Here is a 22,146-nt window from a genome sequence, read left to right as displayed (position 1 = left end):
GTAGTGTCTAGTATTGATGATGCAGAGTTTATGGAAACCATGTCTAGTGTTATAGGTTGTGACTGCCCTTATAGTACAGTACTACGCTCTCTCAATGTAGAATGGGGAAGTGCTAATAGTAATAGTACTAAGATCAAAATTAGCAGCACAGCCCACGTTATATGTTGCATCCGTAGGTTGCACGGTTAGGGTCACTAGGCAGGCAAGGCAAGGGATGGTTGGTGCCGGTCGCTGTCTTGGTTACCATGCACGCGCACGTGAGCCGCGGAGACAAAGTTGCATAATAATAGCGCATTGATTTTGTTTTTCTTACTATCAAAAGAGCCAACCTTGCACTAGCTAGCTCTGCAGTCTACACTACAAGTACTCGTATTATTGCTTTAGTAAAGTCTATATGTCAAGTTGTCAACAGATCACACATACGAGTACAAAGTGTCTGTGTCTCCCTCCTTTTTTGAATCTGACTCAGAGCATTAGCGTTTTGCTGTTCAATTTTGAGCTGGTTCCGGTCTAATCTGCTGGTTAAATCCGATTGACCAACTCTGGCTTTGCTGTGAAATTAGACCGGCTTGGCAACTGGCAAGTAGCGGTTGGAAAAAGGCGGCAATCGGCAGGGAGGCAGGCGGTGCCCACCAAACGGCGAAACATTCGCCCCGGCGCTAAGATGTCGTCACCGGCGCATCACCCACACGAGCGCTTGGCCATTTCTCCCCCGATCAATCTCTCTCTCGTTGATCTCCTCTAAACGCGAGTACTCCAATAAACAAAGTAATCAACCAACGGGCTGGATAGTTGATTAATTAGTATGTTAATGAGCTAAGAGCAAGTTCAATAGTATAGCCCACTACTAGCTCTAATTCATCTATAGCTAATCTAATAGCTAATACATACAATAGTTGCTTACTATACTGTCCCACCTGTCACACACACTGCGTCTTGGAGTCTGTGCTGCAGCTGGCTACAGATCTGTAGCCCGTTACTCTTCTCTCTCATCTTTTATCTTATTAAAATATATTTATAGCTGGCTAATAGTCTGCTATAGTACCTGCTCTAATTAATCAACCAGTGAGACATCCAGGCCGACATGGTGCAGTGTGCCACGGCGCCCCCACCGTGGCCTCGCTGACTTTTTGACCATCCGGTTGACATTTCCTGCTCCACCACTGACGACCTCTCGTCTCGTCTGCGTTGCCTGGTGTCCATTCATGGCTTGCCTCACTGTCTCCTGCAGCTGGCTCACACACGCTACTGACCTCTCTCACCTGCACCTCATGTCGTTAAGTCGTTTCAAATCTCTCTCCCTTTGCCCAAAGGTAGAAATTAGTTATTAATCTCTCCGTCCCATAATATAGCAACCTACTCCCTCCGTACAAAAAAAAAAAGACAAAACTTGGATTTCCGTGTCCAATGTTTAACCATTCGTCTTATTTAAAAAAATATGAAAGAAATTAAAAAGACAAGTCACGCATAAAATATTAATCATGTTTTATCATCTAACAACAATGAAAATACTAATTATAAAAAAAATTTCATATAAAACGGACAGTCAAATGTTAGACACGGAAATCCAGGGTTTGCCTTTTCTGGGACGAAGGGAGTAGTACTGAATGAGACATTTCATAGTACAACGAATTTGATCAGGAGGATGTCTAGATTTATTGTTATATGAAATGTCACATCCAGTATTAGGTTTCTATATTATAGGACGGAGGTAGTAGTACGTTATCTAATGATGCGTTAACACTCTGGCGAGAAGTGTACTGTTTGGTGTATATGGTTACTCCAGTTTATCCTGTAATACTACCATATTACCATGCCGTATGAATTAATTTAGGGAGCTGTCAGATACTGTACCAAACGTAGACCAACCGTATGCCTTTTCTTTTTAGGTATATTAAATCCGATGCTAACGATTTCAAATCGATTTAATTATGTCCCATTCCCTTCTTTGAAGGGAAAGCAAGAGCTAGCTGACAGCAATTGCTACACGCACCGACAAGCCACACATATAGTATACTGGAGTGTTAGCATCGAGCCATCGACAGGCTAAGACCAACCAAAACACTACCAGCAAACTAACAAAAACCCCGGTTAGGTCAAGCGAAGGCGACCTCCCAACCGTACGCTGCATGATAATATACTCTAACACCATGCTTTGCTTTGCAGTTTGCAGCGTTTGCAGTAGCATGGACGCATCACTCACCAGCAGTATACTGAAAGCTGATGATTTACCAGACTAATGGACAGCCCTACTCTTTTATATATCATGATTATACTCGGAATTTATTTTTTTTGAAAAAAAAGATATTTTGAATTTACAAGTTAAAGAACATGATTCAGAGCAGAATATGATGGTGATGGCAAGAGGCCACAAGTTCACTGTTGACACATTGTGTATCAAAAGTGCTAACCATGTAGGAGAGGGAGTACTACCATTTTACAGTTCTAGTAGTAATTTGCTAGTACTACTCATGATTTGCCACTAGGTTGTCCTCTCACGCTCTCACTGTGATACAATATATATGGCACATCGAGTTTATTAATCAGAAAGCCCTGATCACCGTACAATTCCTAGATTAGTTTCGCAATCCCGACAAACCAAACCTTTAAGGCCGGATTAATTAGCAAGCCCAACACTTGCGCCACAAAGCATGGCAACTTGCCTCCAAAGTCATGAGTCTGCATGCCTATAGTACACAAAAAAAAAACCCCTTCCCCTTGACCTGCCATTATTATTGATTTATTTCCCTTGGCACCTTGGCAAGCTCTTGTCAGAGACTCCCCCTGACTAATTAAACAATCAACGGCCTGTGTTGTGTTTAGGTGAACAGCTTACGTTCGTGCTCTGAAATCCAGCACTACCGAGAGAGTCTCAGTCTCAGACCCATCGGTGTCGATGTGTGAAACGCAGCCAGGACAGACAGCAACCTTCCCAGGCCAGCAAAAAGGGAGGCCTGTCTGATCACACGCCCCCATCAATCCTGGGTGTGACATTCTTTCAGTTTCAGGGCGACTTGGCATCTTTCGCCGGTTACTTGCCCCCTAACCTTACCTTCTCTCCCACCTGTTGATCTCATGACAGAGATGCGAGACCCCCAAGAACACCTAACGACACAAGCAAACCCCCGAACCAAACCAGCAATGGATCACCCTTTGTATTCTGGTGAACACGATCCCCAGGTCTAATTGTGTGGTGGTGCGATTTGACTACATTTGCTGTTGGTTGGTCTCAACTACTATGTCGCATGAGAAGTATAATAAGAATCCAAAGAAGATTAACCAAGCCATATTGTACCATTTTCAAGCCTGGTTCTCAGCAGAACTGCAGTTATGACGACCGATGCTTCTTCATTGTCTTCCATGCTTCCTTTGGAACGCGGAAATATTTTATGAGCACTAATTGATTCATGTGGAATCATGTTAAATTTATGCGTTCTCAACGAAGCCCTCATGGCCTCATGGGTGGAACAACCAATCAAAGAAAATGAGCAAAACAGTGATGGGGTGGAGCAATAATGGAATGGGCACTGCTGCTGCAGACACTATTGTTTTGGTTTTGTTAGATGAGATGTCTGTTTCTTGCAACAATATTTTCGGCTAAATGACCGGGCAACACAATAATTTTCATCTGCAGCTAAAAGACGGGGGCATTAATGCCCGAAAGGCATCAGGATACGCAACATAAATGTAGAGTACCAGCTCAGGCAAAGAAGGGGACAAATGAAATGCCTGGAGCTGAGAGCCTCTATACAGAATTCAGAATCAGCAGTGCCAGCGCCGAGTAAATATTCCGGCAGATAGTAATTACTGCATACAGGTAAGCCTGCACCTGCACTAATCTAATCCTGTCACCTTGGTCTGGTGCGGCAGAAGCATTCAATTTCGTGAAACAAATTAAGGCTCAATATCCGCCGAATGAGAATAAAAGAAGTACCAGTACATTTGATTTGATGACCAAGGTGCAAAGACTACATTCTGTCTGCACTTTGCGCTAGTAGTTGTTACCTGAAACCCCTAGCGAGAAAGCTGTAAAAAGGACTAAAAAAACACCTAATTAACTGAAGACTGCATCAGCTTTACCCTGAATAAAAATCTCTAGACTGGACTGGAGCAAGGAGAAACCGCAGCTCATGCAGCTGTACGTGCATGCAGCTCTCGGCTTATTTTTGCTTCCAAAAGACTAGGAGTAGCGCCCTAAGTTATTCGGCTGATTTATTACTTCTTCTAATCTCCCAGGTTGTCACTGCCAGCATCTGTCAGTATCCTAAGCTTACGCGCCGATTTCACGAACGCGCTGCAAATGACAGAAAAATCGCTAAGTTTCAGATCAAGAATTGATAACCGAGTGGTAAATACAACTAGTATTGACGAGGAACGGGCGAACGGCTAGTGTGCTCACCAGAATGGCTCGTCGCCGGCGTGCTTGACTTCGCCGGCGGGGCTGCGGTACACCAGATGGCTCCTCAGTTCATCGCTGCCAATGCTGAACATATCAGACAGGCAGGCGTACAGCTCCTCGAACGAGCTCAGCGCCGAGAGATCGAGGCTCCGGCCGACGGTTTCCGACTCGACGAACACCTTGCACTGCCCGGGATTCAGCTCGTACTCGGATCCGCGGCTGATGTTGTTGCCTCCAAAATACGGTAGGCTCCACGACGGCGTGGTGTTCTCGGTGGGGCTGCCCTGGGTGACGCCGGAGTCGGAGCCTTCCGAGGTGTTAGGCGCCTTCTCGGCGTCCCAGTTCGGCGAGGCCGGACGACCATCGGAGTTGCCGTTCTTGATCTGCTCCTCGGTTAGAATTGCCTGTCCAAAGAGGAGAAACCCCCGCGGCTTGGTGTCGTCGATCTTCTTGCCGCCGGATGAGGGAGAGCACGCGGCGTCGTCGGGTTTACCCGGGCTGCCAATCGTCAGGTCGGTGCTGATGATGATTCTCGGCGGGCGAGGAGCGGGGGCGGCGCGATCGGCGGGCGGGAGGCGGATGCCGGCGTAGAGCATCAGATTCGGCTGCAGGTTGCCGATGTGGAACTCCGGGAACGGTGAAGCGAACTGCGCATGCCTGGCTCCCTGTATGCCTGCAGGTTGAGCACTACTGTCCGGGAAGGGGAGGAAAGGGAAACCATGGTGGTGGTGGTGGTCGTGCGCCATTGGATTGGGCGGGAACACCGGGCCGGTGAAGATCTGGCCCTCGAGGGGGAGCTCCGCGTAAGGCGGGTTGCGCGGCTTCTTGCGCGGCGGCGAGAAGGATGGCAGGTGGAGGTTGGGCATGCTCGACACGAGCTCCACCAGCCACGGGCACACGCGCTTTACGTTCTGTAGGAGCTCCGGCTCGTCCCAGGTCACCTGCGAGGAGGCCAATTGATCAAGAACTCTACGACTCTATCGTGATCGAGTTGGGGTTGTCTCATGTTGGTGCCGTGTATGTGTACCTGAAGGAGACGCCATGGCGACTGCGGCCAACGGACGGGGTCGGAGGCCTGGACGCCGGCGACGGTGCCCATGAACCAGCTGATCCGCGACGAGTCCTCTGTCTCGAACGCCATCTTGAACCGCATGCCGGGGCACCACTGCACGGCCATGGCCGTCCTGACCGCGGCCGCCCTCACGCAGAACTCGGGCGTGCTCGCCCGCGGGTAGTACAGCACCTCGAACGGCTGCCCGGTGGTGGCCCTCGTCGCCGCCGTGAGCACGTTCTCCGGCGGGACCTTCCCCTTGGGCGGGGTTCTCCCACCGGTCGCGGTCGCGGTCGCATTGCGCCGCATCAAGCCCCTGTACTGGTCCCACCCGGGCATCGAGGAGAGGCTCTCGTCGTCGCCGCCGATGCTGCAGAACCCGCGTTTAGCGCGGCGGAGCCCGACGTGGATGTTCCCGCCCTCGTCACGCATGAACACGATGGAGTCGCCGGCCGTGAGCTGCTTCTTGTTGACGAAGGGACTCCACCCCGTGGTGAGCAGGTGCCGGCGCGGGGTGCCCCGGTAGATGTGCCGGAACGTCCACTCCACACCGTGCACGTCCTTGGCGCAGACGGACTGCACGGGCGGCTCGCTGCTGTAGTCCAGCTCCGGGAAGATGGTCTCGGCGCAGAACCGCGGCACGGAGAACCCCCCGCCGTTGTTCGCGTCGGACTGCGTCAGCGTCTTGGCGAACGACGTCGGCCTCGGCCTACTACTATTCTCCTCCTCCCGCCGCGCCTCGGCCGCGGCCGCCTCGCCCACGTCCACCACCGCGTCGCCGGGGCGTAGCGGGACGAGGCGTATCTTGGCGAAGACCTCGTCGCTCTCCGCGTCGGCCATGAACCGCACGGCGACAACCCGGCACGGCACGAGCGGCGGGACGCGCGCGGACGACAGGTCCACGGCCGCGCTCGCCTGCTCCGCGTGGCCCTGCGGGAAGTAGTACACCGCCGCGCCCACGGGCGGCACCGACGACATGCTCCCCGCGCACGCCGCCCACAGCTGGGAGTCCACGGACCCGCCGCCGTCGCCTTCCGTCGGCCCCGCGAGCTCCATGAAGGGGAGCATCTCTCAACCCAACTCGATGGGATGACTAATGAGGTGGTTTCCAATGAGACTAGGCGGGCGGTATGGGACTATATGATGGACTGCGAGTGAGAGTGCGGGGGGGAGGGAGAGTTCCGGTCGCACGGGAACGACGGGCGATTCGGACTAAACTTCGGGAGGGGTTTGTGGACTAGTGGAAATGGGGGCGTGTGTTTAGCGGGACGGTAACTTCCCACGGAGTAACAAACCTCCACGAGTCAAAGATTCGTGCGCTTAAGTGCAGTTGCATCAGTGTGTGGTGTGGACTTGGGGGAGTGGAGACACCAAGGCAGCCAGCAAATGCGGTGCTGTACGCAGAACACGGGTTATGCGGGTTCTGGATCATAGTTAGGGTGATGGAACTGGTCCTCCAGTCGAATTGCCCGTTCTTTTCATCATGATGCGGCTCAACCAGCTGATTCTACATTAACATTTGGCCTGGTTGCCCGAGTTGACGGCCGGGTTATAACCCGAATCATTGTGATCAAAGCGATAAAAACTGATTTTAGGATATCATTTGTTTGCAGGGCTTTCACAACATTGCCGACATGGAGTTTGATTTCCGCAGAACACAGGCATGTTGACGGTGACAAGGGTGATCTCTCGGCTGCTAAGATTTTACTTTTATCAGAACAAGGATTTGACTTTTATTAAACCACATGGCATATCATCCATGTCACATTAAAGCTCAGTTGCTTCCTAAACTTATTTTTAGGAGAGTTGCTTCTTAAACTAATGCAGATTATTGACAAATGAAGAAGTCCTTCGAGCTGTAAAAAAAAAACCAATATACTTCCTCTATTCTAGAATATAAGAGATTTTGGATGAATGGAACATTTTACAGTACTATGAATGTTCAGAATCATTATATTATAAAGTGTTCCATCCATCGAAAATTTCTTATATTTTTAGGACGACAGAGAGGATAGTACAACATACATAACATCCATGTTTCGTCGGTGCAATAGCACGGATTAAGCACATGAGGTTGTTGCTGGCAAAGGAACTTCTTATTTTAAAAATCAGGTTTTGTTTATTTTCACACCGAGACATGGAATGTGACACTTAAGCTTAATTAACTAAAACAAAATAAGCATTCATGTTTGCTTACATAGGAAATATGTCACATGTTGTTTCAAGACAAGTCGTATTAGTTAGCTAGTTAATTATTAGAGTAAATTGCGCTCACGGTATATAAACTTGCGTAGTGGGTGCAAATAAGTACAACAATTTGCAAATTGCTCATTTCGATACACCAACTTGCTAAGTCCGTGCGAACCTAGGCCAAAACGATCTCTGCAAGCAAAATTGATCTAATATGGTACATATTGACGAGTAATTTTTATTACACATCAAAATTTGGATTGATAAAATGTGTAATCACTGTTCACTTGATATTTTCAATATTTAGATTGACGAAAGTGAAACAATTATCAATGTCCAACCATGGAAATAAACTTTTAAAATAAGTTTTCGGTGAAATGGAGTGTCTGAGAATGAAAAATAAAATAAATTTTCTATGAGGCTAATGCATGGACGACATTTTCCTGGTCCCGACATTATACGAGTTATACAGAGGACAACTTTTTTCAAGACATGAAATAAATTCTTTTCTATGCATCAAAAATGAAATTTTACACATATAATTTCTCTTTTTCTTTGGATTCTAAATAGGATATCCAAAATATGGTCATACATGTAAGCTGTCATGCCATCTATTTGTGATGTTTTACAACGATTTGGTTTGCATTGATAATTTTGGCCCAATTCGCACGGACTAGTCAAGTTACTACATTAGGATGAGCAATTTGTAAGTTGTTGTACCTAGTTGCACCCACCACACAAGTTCATGTACCACGAGCGCAATTTACTCTAATTATTCATTCCAGTATCAATAGATTTATGGTTCTATCGTCGCGTATTGTAGTTAAAGAAGTTTAATTGATCCATCCATTATTAAATTGCACGGTTAGAAATACGTTATTAGTAAAAAAAGGCTGAAATAGAATGAGTACCACTGAGACTGTTGTGAAATTTGAACTGTGCCATTGTTTGGCCTGGTTTAGTTCCTAACTATTTCTTCAAACTTTCAACTTTGTCATCACATCAAAACTTTCCTACACACATAAACTTCTAACTTTTTTCTTCAAACTTTCAATTTTAGTCAAACTTTCAATTTTGGCGTGGAACTAAACACACCCTTTATGTCTCGTATGTCTTTGACCAGTTTTTGTGTACAGTTGCTTTGTACGGGCTCATATTGCCCCTGCCATCTCTACCATGGCTTCCCCTAGCACCCGAACTAGTTGAGACGGAGCTATAATGAAATAGAAAGAAGTACCACTCGCTTATCTTTTGACTGAGTATAAGTTGATACGGGTGCCAGAGTTTGAATTTAAAGCCTTAAGTTTCCCAAATCTAATCATTGATGAATGAGAACCACCAATGAACAGATGTGGCCTGAAAGCTTTGCTCCAATTAGAGCCTAAAATTACAATTAACATGTTACAGGTCTAGCTGCAACCTTCCATGGCTAAATTCTCTGTGTTGAATGCATAGTTTTTTTTAAAAAAAAACTCAAAAAGTATAGGAAAAAAACATGAATCTAACCTTATGTAGCAAATTGCACCAAATATTTCGAGTTTACACACTCCAATATGTTAATTATTTTGGAGAGAGAAACCTCATGCTTGAGAAGAAGCAGCTGATTGGAAGGAATATATATACTTGGAAAGAGAGTAACCGCGCGCACCGGCCATCTATGAAAACATCTCTATTTCTTAGACGTCAAGCTTAACCACGATGTCTGTGATGAGCTTAATTATCTATAGGGGTCTCTAAGTTAGTCACCTGCGAAAATAGAGGTGTTTTGTAGGTGGCTGTCTTAGGGAGCTGTTTGTGATAATTCATTTACATGGGTTGCTTGTGTCTTCCCTGGACCAAAATTGTCGCAGGTAGGGTTTCTCATGGTCTACCTGTGATAAGGGGTAATCTGCAAAAAAAAGAAAAGTAGTAAAGAAGCACAAAAAGTGATGGTGAAAAATAATATGCTATGGTTAAAAACTGATACGTATATGTAGCGGTGATGGATAGTATTATGAGGATAGACACTCATAAATTAGGCATAATTAGTTGAGCCCGTACTTTGCAGTATTTTTTCATGTTATTTCATTCGTCGAAACTATTGTATATTCACACTTATAAATTATACATATATTAAATGCACTACTACAGAAAATCCAGCCGGTCAACAATGAAAACACCCAATAGAAACCTTTATGATTTCAAGAATGAAAACAAGTCTGCTCAATGCATCGACTCAAATGTAGCTCAGCTTCCCCACAACTAGATTCCATCACCATATCACTCGTTCGATCTAACATCCAAGAACATAATCATAATCAATATTTTAACATCTCCATATCAACATCCAACAATACATAGAAGAAGTTAAGTAAGCCGCAACTTCATTACAGAATCAAACATCCTATAACAAATTAATCTAACATAGAAGGAGTTGAGTAAGCCGCAAGTTAATTACAGAATCAAACATCCCATAGCAACTACACTATAACAAAAGAACATGTGTCGTCTCTCACAATTGTCGATGTCGAGGGAAGGAGCTTCTCCAAATCAGGTAGCCCTTAAGCTTGCCCGTTAGATCTGGCGCCGCTCTGCTGGGAATGAGCTTCTCCAAATCAGATAGCCCTTAAGCTTGTCCGTCGGATCTGGCGCCGCTCTGCTCGTGAGAGAGGAAGAATATATTGTTGCTGCTCTTGCTCACGGTATCTGCTCGCGGGTGAATAAGGAAAAGATAATTTCAAATTGATTGCCACCTATAATTAATTTTATTTAAGGTGCTGGTTAAAAAAAATACACATATAGTATTTGTGCTATTTTTTTTTTCTAAAACCGACACCTATAGTTTATTAAAGGTACTGGTTATACATCTTTTTAATTCGTGGAGGTGAGAAAAGTTTTAATAGGTATCGATTTTAGAATTGTTGGTATTTATAGTGTTGTTCATTCGTGATGTCCTGCAGTAGTGATGGTACTAGATTGTACCATCTGGTCCTAGATTGTTATATGATGGAATGAAGAGAATATATTCTTGTGACGGATCCTGAGCTACTCTTAATTTCTTAACTAAACGATTATACACATAATTTGTTGTACTATGAAATGTATCATCCAATTTTATATTGCTATATTATAGGACAAAGGGAGTATATTCTTGACTAAACTAATACGAGTACTATTTGCTAGAACAATGCTATACGTACGACGTGTTTGTCCGACCAACGTACGATCAAACGGTAAAACAACTCCATACATGGCTGAGTAAGGTGACAACATGGCTTAGTCCTACAGAGATTAACGTCACGAACTCAGGACATTAAGTTCGTTCCAAAGTCGAACAAGTTTAGTCGTATATATAGCATTTTCCTACATACTATTGTTCCACCCTTATTTAGAGCCTTGAAGAACATATTCAATCCAATGGTGAGTTAGTTGCCACAGTTATCATCCAATGGTTTGTTTTAATCTAATGACGTGGCATGCCTAATCTCTTTTTAGCAAAATATACAACGGTGAGTAGACTAGAAAATCGGCGTGCCAAGGCATGCCTGTTATTGTATAACTTGCAGCTTATGTTGTTTAGTAATGCTTATTCCGTTTAATGACTTCTATAATTTTGTGTTTGCATAAGGTTGGTGAAAAAAAAAGTTGGTAAAGCTTTATGTTTTGATGCGGATTGTTTAATATCAGAATGAAGGTGCTTGATATTACCAGTCAAAAAGGCAATTACCATACTATATTCCCTCAGTAACCGTGTTACCTATTTATGCTACTCCTTATTTAATATATGGGCGTGTGTTCATGAAAAAAAAGGTGTGCGTTTGTTTACTTGCACTAGTGCAGAATTGATCTTTTACCGTGATACCCAAAAACACAAATATCTTGGTTAGATTTAGAACTGGTACTGAAAATATTTTTAATTCCGGTTCTAAAAGTCCAAGTCCCAAAAACATCTTTAGTTTCGGTTAGTGTTACTAACCAGTACTAAAAATGTATCTTTAGCATCGGTTGGTGACACCAACCGTGTAAGCGTCAGGAGGTGAGCCCATGGCCTGACGCGTACACGTGTCAAGAAAATTACGGAGCATAGGTGGACCAATCAAACTCTAGCACAACGGCTAGCTTGAGAAGGTTAGATTCCGCTCCATGATAGACAAATGAGCTAGTTCACATGTGTTAAACTTGGAATGAGGGTGCTGAGTGGTGGCCTATTTTAATTAGGAAAAAGTCCAAATAACCCCCTAAACTTTGGGTGGAAGTCCGTCTAGCACCCTGAACTTTGAAACCGGACATTCAACCCCCTAAACTTTACAATACCGTTTATATAACCCTCTAAGTTGATTTTGCATAGTGGTTTTTACTAATTTGTATATAAGTTGGATGAGTTTGATCACATGTCATACACTTTGGACATATATATATTAAAGTTTTGACTTAAATATTTCTTTTTGCTCCTTATTAGCTCTCACTCACAAATAAGTACCAACGTAATAATAGCATGTTATCATTGTATAAGAATAGATTGATGATTTATAACTAATCATATGCAAATATATTATATTAGTTATTCAAAATTATTCGTTTAAACTTCCAAAATATGCAAAACCATCTTTTAAAACCACCTTAGGGGGTAACATGGATGGTATGGTAAAGTTCATGGGGTTGGATGTCCGGTTTTAAAGTTCAGGGCACTAGACGGACTTCCATCTAAAGTTTAGGGAGGTATTTGGACTTTTTCCTTTTAATTACTTGGATCCTGCGACTCTCCTGCAAACTTACAAAGAGATATATAAGGGGGAAATTTCATAGGACATAAAAGAACACTAAAATTCAACATCAAAGGAATTGAAAAAAAATAAATTTATTGACAGAACTAAAAGATGACAAAATTTAATGACAAACCATAGGAGAAAGATATACCCAAAACAACAAGTGTTACTCCCTTACTAACATCAACTGAGCTCACGGAGCTGAGCACAACATCGCCCTAACATGAGTACGCGATAGTTGAGCTCAGTTGCCCGCAAATGGCCCTTGCTTTATGCTAGGCGTGCCCATGGGTGTACCTATGGGCCATAGCACGGTGGCACGAACCGCTGACGAACAAGCTGGAGTTGAGTGGTCCGCCGTATCCTAGGTGTTTGTCTGTTTGAGCCTTTGATATGTAAACTATACGAACTATAACGCAGTTGTAATAACACTAGTGAGTTCTGTATAATGGTTGATTATCTTTAAGTCAGTTCGAGGCGTATATTTTTTTTATGAGAATAGCTTTATTATCATCTAAAAAATAGCAAAATCATGTTTTTTTTACACGTTTTAGTTATTTGAGAGGATATGGCCCAAATCGCACCAGCCAAAGTGCAACCCACACTGGGCGTATGACCCAGTGGAGCACCCATCTAGGAGTGGGTGTTCGGTTTCCTTGGGTGTTTCGGTTTGGTTTCTTCAGTGTTCTACTAGATCGATTTGCAACAAATCCAAACCAAAGTGTTCACCAAAAGAAAAAAAAAACCGCGCCAAGACAGCCGAACTTCTTTGGTTCTGTTGGTCGGTTTTCCGATCAAGCCGAGGAAACTCATCTGGCATGTTGTGACTCTGTAGCCTGCGAGCAACGTGCCAGTAGTTAAATGGGCTGGATAGGTTACAGGCGATAGGAATTGGTGAGAGGTGATGGAATTAATGGGCTTTTCCACTAGCGAAAGGGCATGGACTTTGAGGTTTTCACGGAGGAGATGGGATCGTACATAATTGATTAGTTATGCGGGTTCCTCGGTTTCCAGAGATGAGAAACCAAGGGGAAAACCAAAGACCGAACATAGGGAGAAATAAAACCAAAGAAAAAAGGGAATACCAAAAAAAGACACTTCGGCTTGGTTTGGTGTGGTCGGTTCGGCTTTTGATTTTCGGTGATTTTATGCCCACCCCTACGTGCACCGGACATGCGCATGTACACGTCAGGAGGTGAGGCCACAGCTAGAGAGCGACACGTGTCAAGAAAATGCGGGCACAGGTGGACCAATCAAAGTTCTAGCACAACTGCCAGCTTGAGAAGGTTAGATGCGTCCGTCTCTGACCTGATGTAGCCCGAAGCAGGGTTAGGACGGGGCTATGTTTGGTCCCAATTGTTGGTTTAGCGGCAAGGGCGGAGGGAGAATGTGAAGTCAGGTGCGGGGCGCGCGTTTCGGCCAATAGGGCAAGAGCTGACCCGTTGCCAACGACGATCGAGAACCGAACGTATAGGATTACACATGCGTGGGGGACTGGGGGCCGTCCTTCGCGCGCAGACAGCTACGGGACACGACCGCGTCACGGCGCGCGCATGGACAGGACAAGTCGACGTCGCTGGCGTGGTTGTGATGCAACGTGAGAGAGCCGAGCCGCGCGCCGAGGCGTGGGTGGGGTGGAGGTGTGGGCGGTGTCGTGTTCGTGTTCGTGTTCGTGTCGTGTGTGCGCGCCTTGTCGCGAGCGTTCGTGGGAAAACCGGAAGAGGAGCGCTCGTGGGCAGAGGCGAAACTTTGCCGCGCGCCACGTTTGCTTCGACTGCGGATGCCCGCTGTACGGCTGCAGCCGCCGGGCCCCTACGCCGCTAGTGGCCTGTGTCAGGGTCATTGTCATTCTCGTCATCAAGCCTTTACATTTATTTCTACACTTTTACTCATCGCTGTACTTCCAGTAATGTTGAACCCAGTAGTTGTCTTTTTAAGAGTTTAAGTCTGCATTGGTTTAGGGCCTACCGAACAACATTGGTTTAGTGGGGTTAATTTCGGTAAACGAAAGCTTTGTAACCGCCTTACCGGCCAAAGGATTCATGTAGTAGTAAGATTTTATCGAAACGAACCCTGCATCTTCACGAACCTTAATGACACCTGATGGCCACCCCTACGGTCTCTCGGCCCATGCACAAGACACGAATCGTGTAAGGTGACCGATCGACCCCTCTTATTTATAGCAATTGTCATCTCGCTCCTGTTCGTCAGCGTGTGTAGCCACTAGAAACGAATATACGATAGACAGTGGCCTTCAACAGTGCAAACGTCCAGGCTGCTCACAGCACCCATCAGAAATGTGCTGCTAGATCTGCCAGCAGGTTTTGTTTGGTTCCGGGCAACACCCTGGGCCACCATCTACAGTTACGTTCCCGACATTAGGGTCTACTACTACTACCTTCATTTTGTACCTACAGTGACCTTTCTCTCTAAGCTAGGCCTGGATTGTCGTGCCTCCCTACACCCATGATGCATACGACTGTATACACCTAAAGCAACAGTACTAGGCTCCATGCACGTTAGAAAACGGATCACTGCTGAAACATGTGCGTAAAATATTCTAGTATATATATATATATATATATATATATATATATATATATATATATATATATATAAAGCTACTCCCTCCGTTTATAATATAAATATTTTTAGGTTTAATGAGAGAGAATAATTGTTTTTTTCCATGTCACTTCATCGATCAAATTTTGAATTATTTGGATTTTCCTTCATATATACTTGATTGGCTGGAAATGTTTGAATTCTCGTGCATTAAAATCAGTGTTCTAGAAATTAACATTTATACTATGTAACAATTTGAATCATAAAAGTTATTAATATTTTAAAACAGAGAGAAATTGAGGTTCTAATGTTGAACTAGAAGGAATAAGTGTGCATGCTACCCTGAGAGAGAGAGAAAAAAAAAGAATAAGTGTGCTAGTACTATACCGCAATACGTACTAGGATTTTCTAATTACTTTTAAACTTTTTAATTTTTTTAAATATCAACTTTTTGACATGACATTTTGCCATGCCATGAGACAAGTGGCACATTGGCATAGCAGTATTGTCATGTTATGGCAAGGATTTTAACCATGCCAGTTACTATGACACCCACACTCATAGCGTGGTAGTGTTATAATGTCACGTTATGTGTGGTGGATGGAAGGTATGGCTTTAAAGTTGAGATTAACTAAGTTTTTAGAGTCTTTATTTTAAAATTTTTTAAAAAGCTTAAAATAATAAATTAAAATTCTATGTACTACCACCACTTTTTAGCTAACTAGTAATCGTGCACGTGCAATACACGTTATGCAATATATATGATAGAAAATGTATAATACATCAAAAATCTGAAAACATATGTAGGGTAAATTTGTAACATATACATATTGAAGCTGTTAGTCTATTTGAGACAATAAAAAAAATGTAGACATCATCCATTACATGGCACGCTACAGGTGTACAGCATCAACCTAGCTTGCTCAATGAGGTGCCATGTCACTTTCTCGGGTCTCTTCTGACCTCCTGCCCTTCGTCCTCCTCACATAATCACATAGAGCTATCAGCTTGTCACCAACTGATATACCAAATTATTATTATAGTCATATGATAGCTTTAGCTTTTTCAGAGTTTCTATCCTTGACAAGCAACCAAAGATAATTGTTAAGTTAAATATGTGTACAGTGGAGTATGTGTAATTCATATAAATTTTGCTTTAAAAAAAGAACGATGTAGTTTAAACCTTTCCATCGATGAAACTCAAAATGCGAAGACCCAGAAATCAACCCTTTGAGGATGCCATAGAGCAGTTTGTTAGCATTTCACTTGCATTGCATCAATTAGGTGTTGGTTGTTTAGATATCACTTGCTTTGTATTGAATCTGCAAGCAGAACACATACTTGAGCTTGTTGCTTGGAGGACATACATGTCGTCGGTTTCACAGAGCAAGGAAAAAAAATCTGTTACCATGTGAGTGTCTAGTTACCTGAACCATAAAATGGACAGTCCATATATAGCTTCATGAGCGATGTCCCAGAAGGTGGCAATGTCACAACATCATCTCTGTACAATAGATATAATCATCACATATCAGTGATTGCAGCTGTTGCCCCCCAAATCCATAATTAATTTTGAACATAAACGGGGCCTGATAGAGTGATAGGTAGGCTAAGTGGGCAAAGAAAAAGATAAATTAGCCATCATATCAACTTATGATAAATTGGCAGCAAGCAACAGAAGGTCAGGCAGAATGTCCAATTTAATTTATTTGAAAAGGCAAAGTATTTCCTTCTGTTTGGCTCCCATTAATTGTATTTGAGTCATTTTGTGCATGTGGAACCCATGTCCATGTGACTGGACATAATATTGAGATTAACTTTCAAGCTTCAGCTAAATTTACAAATCACTGGAATATTTGTTAAGTGAAAAATCCACTCATCATGGATACGATCACACGCTGCTTTATACATACAACACCTAGTTTCTTGTAAAAACTGTGGTGGAGTTCATTGAGCATTTATAATATATGAAAAATGAATAGAAAAGCAAAACACTTACAAAATATCTTGTTCCTGCAATTTCTGAACTTTCTTGCTGAATCCATGATTTTTTTCATCAACAATAAACCTACAGACACAAACATATCAAGAGAAAATGATAAATCTAAGAATATAAGTAGCTCACTTAATGGTAGCTTTCTTTCTTTTAAATAAAATTTTCTTGCAGTGGTGTAACAAAAGATTGTTAGCATGTAATCCTGATATCAATTTTGACAGAAAGAGATAACCAAACCTACAAAGTAAGCGGTGCTCTGTCATATGCATTTTTCTTTCAAAAATAGATTACTATTGTCCTGAAGAAGAACAAAAGTACAGCACACATTCTTTTAATCAGTTCATTGTCTAGTTTTTGATTCATGCACGATAATATCAGATATTCATGCTAATCCTCCCAAAACACAAACAAAATTGTATTCATGCCATACAACTTCCTTATCAAGTCATTGATTGTTATTTGCAGATTTAAAATAAATTAACAAATGAATGTGTGATTCTTGTCCTACGAATTATTGGATTGGAAGCATGCATGAAGAAACCATAGTTCAATTATATAACCAAGTTAAACATTGTAGGCAGCTACAAGATATTTCAGACAGTAATGCTTCTCAATCTGAGAGCTTCGAGTACACCTTATGAGAGTATCAACTATAAAGCATGATGTTTACAGAACTAACCTCGATGACTGGCCTCCACACCATGCGGCATGCTACATTGATTCAACATCAATATAATCGTGTTCACCCTGGTCCTACCACTTGTTGGCACCATCTATTGAGAGCTTAATCACAGGACTTCAACTTGACCTATATATGCACCAATAATGTAGTCGAGGAATAAACCTCATCGATGTACATGCATCAAGATATGGCATGGGATTAGTTAACCATCATTCAATAAGCATGAAGAAAATTCTCCCCTGTGCAACAATATAGATCATCAGATGACAATTCAGTAAATCCAAGTCCTTCATTTTTTTAACTAAAATCTAGGTCATTCATTTTTCAATGAAAATAAGATGCACTTAATCCCTCAAAATAAAAACAAAGAGTGCTTATATCAGTGTAAAAGAGTGTAAAAGAAAGTACAGTGGAATCTGTCAATAACATGATCTGGCAGATATCAATGTTAGTTTTATGTAATTTAGAATGTAGAAGAAAATACAATGACTTCAACTACACTAAATATTCAAGGTAAAAGTTAGTAATTAGTGCATGAAGAAAGCTAAAAGACGAATCACTGTATGCGTGTTTACCACCATGATGATTTAAGCACCATAACGATTCCCTATAAACCAAATTCAAATTCTAATTAGCGATTGAATTGAAAAAAATAGGATGATTTATTTACAGGAGATTAATGTTTAAAAAAACAAGATTATCCCTATAAACCAAATCTAAATTCTAATTAGCAATTTAATTAAAAAGAAATAGGAATGATTTATTTATTGGAGATTAATGTTTAAAAAAGAAGATTATAAGATCTGCAATATTTGATAGCCATCCTAAGCTCTTACCATCCCATCCCGAGCCACTGATTCAAATGGGATTGATAGGGTGAACTTACATGAAAAATATAATGCTCCTCCCGAGCCGCTGATTCAAATGGTATTGATAAGGTGAACTTACATGAAAAATATAATATTCATCTGTTCCCACTATTTTCTAATTATCTACTGCTTTTTAATTATTTAATAAAAAAGATAACCATTAGGAGTAACATTTACAATGAGTATAAAAAAGATCTGAAATTCCACTCAATGTATTTGGTCAGTACTTACACATTAGAGAACTATTCAAAATAGAAAAAAAAAACTATTTATGATTAGATATTCCAAACAAGATTGAATACAAAATACAGAAATTTATCACATGGGAATTTAATGGAGCAGAGGAGGAAATTGTGGTGGAGGTGATAAGATGAGAGATGATGATTTCACCTGTAGGATTGCTAGGCACAACTCTTCCTTTTTTATATTAGTATAGACTAACCGTGAGTAAACTCCGGGATCTAATATGTGGCCGAAATATCGGTGCTGACTAGATGATAGAGTACCAAGCCGCTAACGTATGTATACCAGCCACTGATTTATCCTATGAGGATGAACATGAGTCGCATACTCGCATCGCATGCATCTCATGCACATATGTAAAATAGGTTAATAGCAAGGAGCGTATAGTCATCCGTTCACCCAGAAACCACGGGAGATGTATGGACCACATCTCGAGATATCACAAACACGCATCCATATAACAACCCAGTCCCATAAAAAACCAAACAATGTAACACATTCTATTACTATGGGATCTATCTTTATCCAAATTCGTTATAGTAATATGAATTTGGACATATCTCTGTACATATTCGTTGTATTAAAATATGTCACATCCAGTTTTAGATTCGTTTTTTAACAAAGCTAAGGGAGTACAAACGAACAATTAAAACACACATTAATTGATTATTGACGTGTTCTCACAAACACAAATGTTCTAAAAAAAAGACAATTGACCTATTCACTCCGAACATCGAGTTGGACTCGCGAGCATCAAGGTGCAGGGACCAGAGCAACACTGCAAGTCTGCAACAACCATCTCCCTAAAATATATCTACTTTGACTTTTACCGGCAAACAATTAGGATCGATGGTGTAATATCCGGCTCCGTACTTCCGTCGGACGGCGAATGAACCGAAGAAAAAAACTACCATGAACGGAAGAAAAACTACCACTAGCATGCATATGCATATGCATGCAGACGGTACGGTGTCCCGCATGACAGGCACGCCGCGCGCTCCGCTCTCCCATGCATGCGGACCGGACCGACCGAGATCAGGCGCTAGCTGATGATTTTGTCAACGGGACGAGAGAGCCTGGAAGCGCGCGCGGCCCCGATCTGGCGAATCATGCATGGTAGTAAGATCGATCCGCGCGCGGTGCGCGTCTCTGACCTTGGTGTGGACGACGTGTGCAGCGTGCGGTACAGACCTGAGAGTACAGTGGAGAAGGACCGGGGGCGACAGGGGCGCGTGTACGTGGACACGACGGCGTCGTCGAATGCATCGCACGGTTGCTCTTCTTACTGGACAGACCGTCGTCGGCACAGTCGTGCAGTCTGCGGAAACTCAGCTGGGCTGTACACGCTGGGCTGGCTGTACTGTACTCAATGCTGGCCGAGTTAGATCGATTAAATTGAGGACGACTCTAAATTGACACAGTACAATATAAGACTGGAATCTATAGATCAGGAGATGAGCACAGATTAATTACGGCAGGCACGGTAGTATAGTAGTACTGTAGAACTTAGGAGTACAGTAGTGAGATGTGTTGCCGGTGGAATAAGTCCACATTGACTCTCTTAAAAGTCACCCGAATCTAATATGTAACCCTCAACTTCAAAACCGGATAGAACAACTTCCCGAACTATTGAAACCAGTGCAATTTAACTCACTCAGCGGTTTTACTGATGTGGCGCTGACGTGACGATGTTGACCTATTCTTCGTCTCACATGACGCTTATGTGGCATTCGAATTAAAAATATATATGTGGGACTCATCTGTCATTTACACACAAAAATATAATATGGGACCCACTGACATGTGGGCCCATACGTCATCCTCTCTCTCTTTCTCTTCCCTTCACCGGTCTGTAGGGGCGGCAGTGGGCAACCGACGATAGGGTGTGGCAGTCGAGGAAGTAGTCGGTGGCGGGCCAATGTGACAATGGTCGTTGGTCAGCTGTGGCCGAGGAGGCCTTCGCCCCCTTGACGTCTCTCTATCATCACCGGTTGCCAGGTTCTCCATGGTGCTGCACCGTGAGGTGGAGCACGTGCGTGAATGGCACGATGCCGAAGAACTTGGTGAGGAAGCGGCCGTCGTTGATGCTGACGACGCCGAAGAGCTTGGCGAGGAGGCAGTAGTCGTTGATGCCGACGCCGTCGTCGCGCTTGTGGAGCGCAAGGGAGCAGTGGGTGTCGACGAACTCGGCGGCGCCAGTCACCAGCACCAATGTCCCCAAGTCGGCCGACGACCCAGGAGGCCTCCTTGGCACGGTGGACGCATGGATTTGGCCACCATGACCCACGCTCTGTGTCCCCTCTCACCACCGAAAAGTCCACCCCTCGGCGCGAGCGCAGAGTTCGTACCGGGAGGAGGATGAGGAGGAGGTGGCGAGAGCGAGGGCGATGGCGAGAGGGAAGTAGCCTGGCGGGGCCACATCACCTTCCCCCTCTCCCGCTGCTCTGGCCTACAGGTCCGCAACTGCAGTGCCCGCCCTCCCCGCCACTCCGGCCATCATCTGCCGCCGTCACCGCCCCTGCCCGCCGATTGCGCCACGAGAGAGAAGGTGAAGAGAAAGGGGAGATAAAGAGAGAAGGGAGAGAGAGGGATGAGGAAGAAGATAGAGAGAGGATGATATGTGGGGCCCACATGGTCAGTGGGGCCCACAATATTTTTTATGTGTGAATTACAGATGGGTCGTATAGATATTTTTTTTAATTCTAATGCTACGTAAGCGTCACATGGGGCTAAGACTAGGTCAACATCGCCACATTAGCAAAAACTGTCCTTCAAAACCGCTGAGGGAGTCAAATTGCACGGGTTTCAATAGTTCGGGGAGTCGTCCTATCCGGTTTTGCGGTTGAGGGTCACTTTGAAGGGAGTCAAAGTGAACTTATTCCATTGCCGGTTGGTAGGATGAACAATACTGAGCTGAGGTGTTTGTGAGTTTTTGTTTAGGCCCAATTTAAATGGGCCTACCTAAGCAAAACCGCACAGATGTCAACTAGGCAAGTTGAGCTGATTAACTTGGGATTACTATCTGCAAGACTGCAGCCCACGCTCCCACAGATCCAAAGCTCCAAACACAAAGCAAACGAAGCCAGTTATAGTCCTCCACCCTACGAAATTGATGCACACAGAAGTGAGAAATTGAGGCACATACATCGATGCATGCACCTCTGAAATTGATGATCAACCAGACTGCGTAAAACTCAATGCTCTGCAAGCTTAGACTGAGAAACGCACGATAACGATGTACGGCTAGTCTTCAGAATTTCAGATCGCAATAAAACAGTGGTGCAGGTCGTAGTACGTTGGGTCACAAATCTTGGAGCAGTACGTACTGTAGCACTTCGGTTAAGTAGAGACTGGGGTCTGGTTTAGTTCCCAACTTTTTCTTTAAACTTTTAACTTTTTCATCACATCA

The 22,146-nt window shown here is 43.6% G+C and overlaps 1 protein-coding gene across 1 annotated transcript; it reads right to left on the bottom strand.

The window, feature by feature from the left end:
- Positions 1–3,894: 3,894 nt before the first annotated feature.
- On the bottom strand, positions 3,895–6,572 carry LOC127772191 (auxin response factor 10). Its single transcript, XM_052298195.1, has 3 exons — positions 5,427–6,572; positions 4,400–5,340; positions 3,895–4,294 (listed from the first exon to the last, which is right to left on the bottom strand). Exons 1-3 carry the CDS (start codon positions 6,516–6,518, stop codon positions 4,225–4,227), a joined length of 2,103 nt encoding a protein of 700 aa, XP_052154155.1. The 5' UTR covers positions 6,519–6,572; the 3' UTR covers positions 3,895–4,224.
- Between the last annotated feature and the right edge of the window lie 15,574 nt (positions 6,573–22,146).

Source organism: Oryza glaberrima, chromosome 4 (assembly GCF_000147395.1).
Source record: "Oryza glaberrima chromosome 4, OglaRS2, whole genome shotgun sequence".
Lineage (NCBI taxonomy): Eukaryota > Viridiplantae > Streptophyta > Magnoliopsida > Poales > Poaceae > Oryza > Oryza glaberrima.
Note: the sequence above shows the minus strand (reverse complement) of the source record. Positions and strands in the feature narration are given on the sequence as shown.

What these genes read in the sequence shown, in the direction of transcription:
- LOC127772191 (XM_052298195.1), bottom strand. Translation starts at nt 6,518, where the DNA reads ATGCTCCCCTTCATGGAGCTCGCGGGGCCGACGGAAGGCGACGGCGGC. An exon ending in CGCCATGGCGTCTCCTTCAG is followed by an intron (nt 5,341 to 5,426) that starts GTACACATACAC and finishes GCCTCCTCGCAG; the next exon opens with GTGACCTGGGACGAGCCGGA. An exon ending in GCCGGCGACGAGCCATTCTG is followed by an intron (nt 4,295 to 4,399) that starts GTGAGCACACTA and finishes TGTCATTTGCAG; the next exon opens with CGCGTTCGTGAAATCGGCGC.